This window comes from Salvia splendens, chromosome 16 (assembly GCF_004379255.2).
Source record: "Salvia splendens isolate huo1 chromosome 16, SspV2, whole genome shotgun sequence".
In the NCBI taxonomy this organism is placed as follows: domain Eukaryota; kingdom Viridiplantae; phylum Streptophyta; class Magnoliopsida; order Lamiales; family Lamiaceae; genus Salvia; species Salvia splendens.
The window spans coordinates 15161077-15170022 of record NC_056047.1 but is presented as its reverse complement, the minus strand read 5'-3'; the positions used below and the strand labels follow the sequence as shown (position 1 = coordinate 15170022).

General features: G+C 34.6%; 1 protein-coding gene across 4 annotated transcripts; it reads left to right on the top strand.

Moving 5' to 3' along the window:
• The first annotated feature begins 4624 nt into the window (after positions 1-4624).
• On the top strand, positions 4625-8716 carry LOC121772019 (uncharacterized protein At1g76660-like). Of its 4 annotated transcripts, none has more exons than XR_006044245.1 (2): positions 4625-7053; positions 7160-7299. XR_006044245.1 is itself a non-coding variant. In XM_042168929.1 (2 exons), exons 1-2 carry the CDS (start codon positions 4878-4880, stop codon positions 8345-8347), a joined length of 1290 nt encoding a protein of 429 aa, XP_042024863.1. In that variant the 5' UTR covers positions 4636-4877; the 3' UTR covers positions 8348-8716. The 4 variants fall into 4 exon arrangements, 3 of the variants coding, with proteins under 3 accessions (XP_042024863.1, XP_042024864.1, XP_042024865.1); XM_042168929.1 differs by having other exon boundaries at positions 4636-4979; positions 7160-8716; XM_042168930.1 differs by having other exon boundaries at positions 4637-4979; positions 5108-8716.
• Positions 8717-8946: the final 230 nt, after the last annotated feature.

Here is an 8946-nt window from a genome sequence, read left to right as displayed (position 1 = left end):
CCTTATACGTTGTCAGCAGTGAATACCAATGTTTTAAAAATCGGACCGGACCAGCCGGTTCGACCGGTCGGACCGCGAACCGGTAGGTAGTCCGGTCCGGTTCACCCCTTTAAACCACCACTGCATTGAACCGCCGTGAACCGGTGGAACCGGCCGGTCGGACCGGTTGGACCGTGAACCGGAAACCGGTTTTCAATTTTTTTTTTTCAAAATTTTTAAAAATTTGTTGTTGGTAGAGGTTGAACTCATGACCTCTCTTCTAATTAAGAAGACCTCTACCACTCCACCATATGAACTCATTGAACAATTTGAACATTAAATATTTTTATACATTAACCATTAATTTTATCTACAAAAACTAATAATTCATTTTAATTTTATTATTCTTTAATATAATTATTAATTATAATATATATAATTATCATCCTTTATATTTTAATGATACTCTACTTACCACCTATATTATTATTAGTACCATATAAGATTCATTATTTACTATAAATAAATTTTTTATATTACATACTTAATTTATATACCCTAGCTATTGACATTAATAAATAATCTTATCTAAACTAATTAATAAGTACTTAATTTGTATTTAATTATATATTATTTTATGAAATAAATTTTCTTAAATTAATATAAACATTATCTATTTTAATACATGAAATATTAAATTTTTTATCTAGACTAACTAATATTAAATATATATATCTGAATATATATACTAAATTTTAATATTATTTATATTTATACATTACTAATTATCTATAAGGTTTAATGTTTTGTGATATATTATTAATTGTAAGTCATTTACTTAATTTAATATATTTTTATATATATTTGCAACAGTAAAACGGTTAGACCGGTGGTTCGACCGGTTGGACCGGTTAAACCGTGAACCAGTAACGTCGCCGGTTCGCTTGCCGGTCCGGTTTTTAAAACATTGGTGAATACCGACGACTACGAGGTTTATGAGATGGAGACAAGGCCAAGTTGAGGCTGGGGCAATGGAAAGAAGCCAACATGTGGGGATGGGCCAAAGCCCAAAGGGGGAAGAAAACATTGCTTTGGTGCAGTACTACATCTACATAAGACTACATCCCCATCCAAACAAACCAAAAGTTTTTGTTGTTTTAGAATTTAAAATTGTTAACAATTTTTTGGGATTTAAAATTTTTAAGATTAGTAATTTTTAGATTTTTAAGATGTGTAATTTTAACTATTTAAAAAAATAATTTTGCTATATATACGGTTCTTTTGTTATTTCAATTCTTTAGTTACTTAAAATTAAAATAATGAATAGTACAAATTAATGTGAAATGTTTGACTAGAGGAATGACTCATTGTGAGTGTTGTAGTTTGGCGCACCCAACTCTCCTTTGCTTTTTTCATTGTATTCTGTATTTTCTTTGTGGTTAATCGTTATTATTTTCAATCGCCAAATGAATTTATAATTTTTTTTTACCATTTTAGCAATGTGTACACTTAGATTGTATATTTTGATTAATTTTTGACAATTTAGATAGTCTTACAAAAAATCAAATTTATATTCAATATAAATTAAAAATTTTGATATAGAGTTTCAAATTTGGCTAAAAAATTATGTGAATGTTTGCTTTTAGAATTAATCTTATATTATGTCGCACTATTTTACAAATAAAAAATATAAGAGGTATAAAAATTGAATTTAAACAATAATAAAGTTATAGATATGTCGGCAAATACCAAGTCGACACCACGCTCGATGCGTCACTAATTCTGTCCCAATTATTTGGGGTTTAGATTCACTTTTGTTCTTCATCTATGATCAATTGTTAGTGACAATTGTTGCATTGCCTTTGCATTTCAGCACTGACGACGACCTTCTTCTTTACTGAGGATATTTTTGCTAGCTAGCAAATGGTGTACCAATTCATTGATTGACATATACTCCATAGAGACTGGTTGTGAGTTAATATATGTAATACTTTGATACAATTATTATTGCAACTCATTTTCGTGAGATATCTTTATGTGGTTCACAGGTTCAGCAACTCGCATTTTGATTCATTGTCATTACTTCATCAGTAGCAAAACCATGACCCCCAATTAAATAAACAATTCGTTGATTCCTATTAAATTTTCCCTTGCCATATATGCCAAAGTAAAATATGACATGTCATTAATCAACCACCAAAAATATCTTCCAAACCGCACGTGCAATATTTATGGATGCAAAGTAGTAGATGCATCTATGCGGTGATATGGTTTGAGGTGGGGGGGGGGCAACCCCCTCCGCTGCCCGCGGTGCGGTCGATGCTCGCTGCCAAAGGGGAGGAAATTTTTTAGGTGGGGATGGGGCATTGTCTCTGTTTGAGGAAGAAGAAGGGTTTAGGGTAGACCCACAGGCAGACCCAATTAAGGACAAGGGGAAGGTGGTACCCCAATTTTTTTTAATTATTATTATTTGAGAGTAACCAATGTCAAAGCTATCATCACAATGGTCCAATGGTGTTGCACTCCTTTCTCATTGCTTAGATCACATGTTCAATTCTATTTGGACACCAATTTAATTTTCTTTTTTTGTTAAAACAAATAACCATTGGAAATATTTTCAATAATACTTTCCCAAAATAATGTAAAAGATGATTTCTGAGTAACGGTATTATTTCATGTAAAAATTTATCGCGGTTTCGGTTCCAAACCAAAACCGTGAGAATTTACCCGAACCGAAACCGTGCCGGAACCGCCGGTTCCGGACTGTTCCAAACCGGAACCGCAAAAAACCGACGGTTCATAACCATAAAAAACCGCCGGTTCGGAACTGAAACCGGTGATTTTGGAACCGTAACCGTGAAACACCCCTGCGGTTCGGTTCCAGTTCAGCAATTTTCAAAACCAGAACCGACTGTTCCGAACAGTAACCGCCGGTTCCTGAACCGTGGGCACCTCTAGTTTAGGGGGACGATTTGAATAATAACAATAATTAGTATAGTAGCATAAATTTTGAATGGAAAAAAAATTGATTGTAGGAGTTGTAATTTTTTATTTTTAAAATTTGTAGAATTTGTGTTTTTATTTATATTATTGTAAATTTTCATTTTAAAATTATTTGAAGTTAAATATACTACTCACCCTATATTAAAAAAATAGAAACATTTGAAACGATACGAGTTTTAATGCACAATTGGTAAAGTAAGTGAGAAAAATTGGTAATTAAGAGAAAGGAAGAGAAAAATTAGTAAAGTAAGAAAGATGAAGAGAAAAAGTAGTTAAAATTGAGTTAGATTGTGAGGTCTATGTCATAAAATAGAAAGATAGTAGAGTTTTTATTTTTAAGAAACTGTCCAAAATGGAAATGGTTGCTATTTTTAAAAGAAGGAAGGAGTAATAAATAATAGTAGTACAGATTAAATAGAGAGATATGATTACAGGAATGACTAATTCTGAGAATCGTAGTCATGAGCATAGAAAGAGAGAAATGCTAATATAACAGAAGAGATTGGTTGGTAGAGAGATATCTTCTTCCTTTGCATTACATAGTCCGGGAAAACCTTTAGGCTATGTTTGGTTGACGGAAAAGTAAAGTTGGCAAGGAAAATAATTCATAGGAAAATAAATCCCAGGAATATGATTCCTAATAACTTTACTTTCCTATGTTTGGAAATATCAAAATTTTAAATTTTATATTTGATTTAAATGTCAAACTAAAAATATACTAATTATTCTTTTATTTATAAAAAAGAATAATAATATAAATTTTTAATAATTTATTAATTACAAATAATAATAATTATATTATTATATATTATTACAATGTATAGTTTAAATATGGATTGTTCATCATAATATATAATAATTATAATAAATATTACTATTATTATTATTATATTTAAAAATATTATAATTGAATAAATTTTATAATTCAAAATTTCCCTACAACTTTATTGATTAGTTATTAATTTATAAAATAATAATAATTATTTATTGTTATTATTATATGATTTATATTATATAATCATATTTTAATTGTTTAATAAATTATTAATTATAATAATAATAGCAATTATATATAAATTATAATTATATAGTTATAATTATGATAATTTTAATTATAGTTATTTATTATACTGAAATGATATGAATTATAATTTTAAATTATTTGAAAACATTGTAATTAATAATAATAATAATAATAATAATAATAAATAAAAACTATACTATATTGCATTAAATATGTAAGAATCCTAAAACTGAGAAAAAGAATACCTAAGAAAAGTTAGGATTCTGAATCCTGGGAAATTGTACTAACTTTCCCTGTTCTCGGATTCTGATTACTTTCCCAGTTTGATTAAAAACCAAAACAAACACATGAATTTAAAATTTAAGGAATCTGATTACTTTCCTAGACAAAATCCTGACAACCAAACATGACCTTACAGTTGATTTTTAGTTGATGGAGTATGACAAAATTAAATTCCAAAAAGCTTCATAACGAATTCCGCGTGAGAATGTTGAATACGTAAATGCAGCACAAGCCCTTTTCGGTAATTTCAGTTGATTTAACTAATTATTTATTCAAAATATATATGAAACCCTCACTCCCATAATAATCATCATCATTAAATTAAACTAATCGCTTTTCAGTCACTGCCGTGTTTGACCCCTGAATAACTATATATATACACGCACGTATGTTCATATATTTTGTGCATTTTTTTCACCGCGTTTACGCGCACAAACAAAATTCGCTACTGCGTTTCTCGCAAACGAATTTGGCCTAGTAGCATTTGATTCCACGTTTTGTTCAGCGATTTTGCCTTTGGGCATGTTTTTCAGTTCGATTTGGCTTGATTTGATTTGATTTGATTTGATTCGATTTGATTGCGTGAACTATGAGAAGAGGAGCGAATGGACCCGATGTGATGGAGACGATTAACGCCGCCGCCTCGGCGATCGCATCCGGGGAGACGCGCGGCGATCATGCTTCTAGTCAGGTATTGGAAATGAAAATTTTGTTTTCAGTTTGAGGTTTTGTGCCTTCCACTGTGTGATTGTGGTGATTTCCGTGTCACTTGTGCTGGAATTTATTAGTTCGTGACCCGTTTTTGTTGACTCGGTGCAGCTCAATTTTTTTGTCACGACAATTGTTTTCCTTTTCTCCCCTCTTCCCCGTTTAGAGATTTCTCACAGATAGGAGATCTGGTGGTGGCACCATTTGATTCTGTAATTTTTATGTATTATCTTCAGTTTTGATCGGTAAGGCTTTGGATGCCCTATGATTTTTGTTTGTGCAAGCGTTATAGAAATATACCTCTTCAAGTTGATCTTTCCCCCCCCCTGGATTTACTTCGATTTGATTTCATGAACTTTTGGAGCTTTTTAGAATTTCGGAAAATTTAGCATTATTTTAATGCTTAAAAGCGATTTTTGGAGGTCATAAAAGTGGATCCGTCAAGGATAGAGAGAGTTGTTGAATGTACAAACAATCACATAAAAAGAAAAAAGTTTTAGTTAATCATGACTTTTAAACTGCCTGTTATGATGTAATTTTTCGGTTACATATTATGATGCAGCTTTGTTAATCCATCATGTTCCTTTTCGTAGTCTTTAACGATATATGGCAACGACTTTTGGAAGATTTTGTGGGAGCAATGATTAACTATAGTTGGGAGGTTGGAAGCATGATGGTCTTGCACAAGATGGTGCTAGAATATAAGTTCACCCCAAAATTTTTCATCTATGACGAAATATGTCATCTTTTACACGTAACTCAACGATAAACACACCTAGTAAGTTGACAGTCTTCAAGTATCGGCTTGTCCTGTTCCCTTGTTTTCTGGCCTTCAACACACACCACGTCTAAAATTCTGACACAGTGACTGCAATTGTTTTCTTTCAGTCGTAATGTATGTGTAGTGGAAATCAAAACATAATGATATGCTAGCAATGCATTCAATTCACTAGGTCGGGCTTCAGCTATGTTAGGAATTTTGACAGGTGGCTCACTTTTTTGGTTTTCATTGTTCTTTAAAAATAGAAGATGGTGAGTATTTAAACAGCTTAGATTATTAATCAATCTTCTGTACTTTAATGTCATGAACACTCCAAGGAGTGATGGCTGAGTTATAAGCATTGGTTCTAATAAATTACCTTCCAAAAAATTATCATTTAGACCTGCCAACAATTGCAAATGTTATCTTACATAGTGTCTTAGTATAATGTATGTGTGTTTTGCCTGAAGTTCTGCTCTTTATATGCTGTCTGCTGAGATGCATATTCACATTGTAGAGCAGCATCATACGGAGTATGATTCTGTAGATAATAGTATTGCTTAATACGATGGCTGGAAACTATATTGCTATAGAATGCTTTAGGTAAATCCTTTCGGATATTGTGTTTTGAACACTTCACGTAATAAAATGCTCTGTTCGGAAGAGGACCAAAGATACAAATCTCTGTTTATAGACTCAATAGTTGCATTGATATCTGTTTACCCCCTTTTGTTCAAGGGCTCCGAAGAAGATCTATAATTATGTGGAGCTGGAAATAGAGTTTTACGTACTTGTGAAACTAACAGATCCAACTTGAAATCTGACAATAACATGAAATTGTGGTACTAATGATTTTAGTATGATAGCTTAAAAAATCTCAGGTGTACAACATAATATGAGGAGACAATCCTGATCTCTGGAAAATACATCCTGATGTCTTATAAACTTGCATCTTGTTCTCCTATTTTGATTTTGACAAGAGTAATTTGGTCAAGAACTTACGAGCAATTTGACCAAGAATTTCAAGTACATGTCTAGGAAACTAGTGTACATGTGGCATTTTTTCTGCTTGTAACTCCCAGACCTTAGTTTAGTGTACATCTTGCTCAGGTATTTTCTTTCCGTGAGGAACTTGGGAGCAGTTTGTTTAAGGTTTTTATCAGCTATATTTGCAAAATAAGTTTCATTTTTAACCATCAGGTTGTCAAATAGTGATTTGATGTTTGAACCTGAAGCTCTCCTTTAACCATTGATTTGACTCCCCAATAAAAAAGAAAGGATTCAGTAGATCTTTCTAGTGAGTAGTGACTAAACTTCAAATGTATTTTCTTAATTCCAAACTTTTTGTTCCTCTACATGTTTCCCAGACTTATGATAGTGAAATATTGCTAATGGTTGTGCAGAAAAGAAGGTGGGGAAGCTTCTGGAGCCTTTACTGGTGTTTTGGGCCATCCAAAAATAAGCGTATCGGGCATGCCATTCTTGTTCCTGAAGGTAGTGCCTCAGGGGCTGATTCCACCAGAGCTGAACATTCATCCCAACCACCTTCAGTAGTATTTCCTTTTGTCGCGCCTCCTTCCTCCCCTGCGTCCTTCCTTCCTTCCGAAACTCCTTCTGCCACTCAGTCACCAGGTGGCATATTATCAATGACATCTGTATCTGCAAACATGTATTCACCCGGAGGTCCTGCCTCTATGTTTGCTATCGGTCCTTATGCTCACGAGACCCAGTTAGTTTCTCCTCCAGTCTTCTCTACATTCACCACTGAGCCATCTACTGCCCCGTACACGCCTCCCCCTGAGTCGGTCCACATGACCACACCATCCTCTCCTGAGGTGCCATTTGCACGACTTCTTGAACCCAACCTCCAGAACGGTCAGAGATACCCTTTTTCACAGTATGAATTTCAGTCCTATCAGCTTCAGCCTGGTAGTCCAGTCAGCCATCTGATCTCACCTAGCTCGGGCATCTCCGGTTCAGGCACATCGTCACCTTTCCCCGACCGTGAATTTGCAGCTGCAGGGCACCCCTTTTTCCTCGAGTTCAGAACTGGTAACCCTCCTAAACTTCTGGAACTCAACAAGATTGTGATTCGGGAATGGGAGTCACGTCAAGCATCTGGTGCGGTAACTCCAGATGCCGCGGGGCCAAGATCGCATGACAATTGCCTACTCAACCGTCAAGATTCAGATGTCTCGCGAGTTTCAGATACCGGGGACAGATTGCAAAACGAGGAGAGTGCAGTGAGTCATAGAGTTTCATTCGAGATAACAGATGAGGAAGTGATAAGATGCGTGGAAAAGAAGCCTGTGGCACTGCAGTCGAACATGAGCTCACAACATGTGACTGGGTGGTTAGAGAAGGCAAATGCGGGAGAAAGCTTGAGCAGGAGACGGGCAGCAGAGGAGGGGGAGATGGAAGGAGGGCATCAGAAGAAGCGGACAATCACTCTGGGATCGAGCAAGGAGTTCAACTTCGAGAACGTGGATGAAGCGAGCATGGGGTCCTCGGAGTGGTTCGTGGGGGAGGAGGGAGGAGGTCATAACGAGAAGTGGTCGTTCTTCCCGATGATGCAAACGGGGGTGAGCTAGGTAGCAGCAACGACATTGAAATCAATGGTACGTTAGGACTGACTCAATCAATATATACTAGACTGGTTTTTCTGACCACCAAAATATAGCAATAGCAGATAAGAGATCGTAGAGAGGGGTTTATTCATAGAGACAGAACTGCCCATGTCTCGTTTAGCTCCCCTTACATTTTCTTGTATATGTAATATAAATAATAGATAATATATAGCTGTTGCATTTTTTCTTTGAACAATTATGTAGCTGCTGCTATTCGACATAAATATGAATAGCTCTATGTCTTTGTTTTAATTAGGTTTGGTGTAACTAGTCGTAGTAAGGGTAAGTGAGTAGGTGCAGCTGCTCTTTTGACTAATATTTTTCTACTACTAATTTCTTTTTCTGCTGTTTCCCCTTTCTCCAGTTCAACCAAGCAGCCCCTATATTGCCAACAGAGCATATAAACTCGGTTTATTAAAAACTGAACAAAAAAGCATTTCTCATTAAAATTTGTGCAGTCACAATTGAGACTATTTGTTGCAACGGGAAGGAGTTGATAAAAACTTTAATATTCTTGTTTGAGAATTACTCTTCTTTTTATTACTTTCTGCCGTCACCTTGTT

Coding starts and splice junctions, on each gene's coding strand:
- LOC121772019 (XM_042168929.1), top strand. CDS start 4,878: ATGAGAAGAGGAGCGAATGGACCCGATGTGATGGAGACGATTAACGCC. Junction 4,980..7,159: donor GCGATCATGCTTCTAGTCAG/GTATTGGAAATG, acceptor ATGGTTGTGCAG/AAAAGAAGGTGGGGAAGCTT.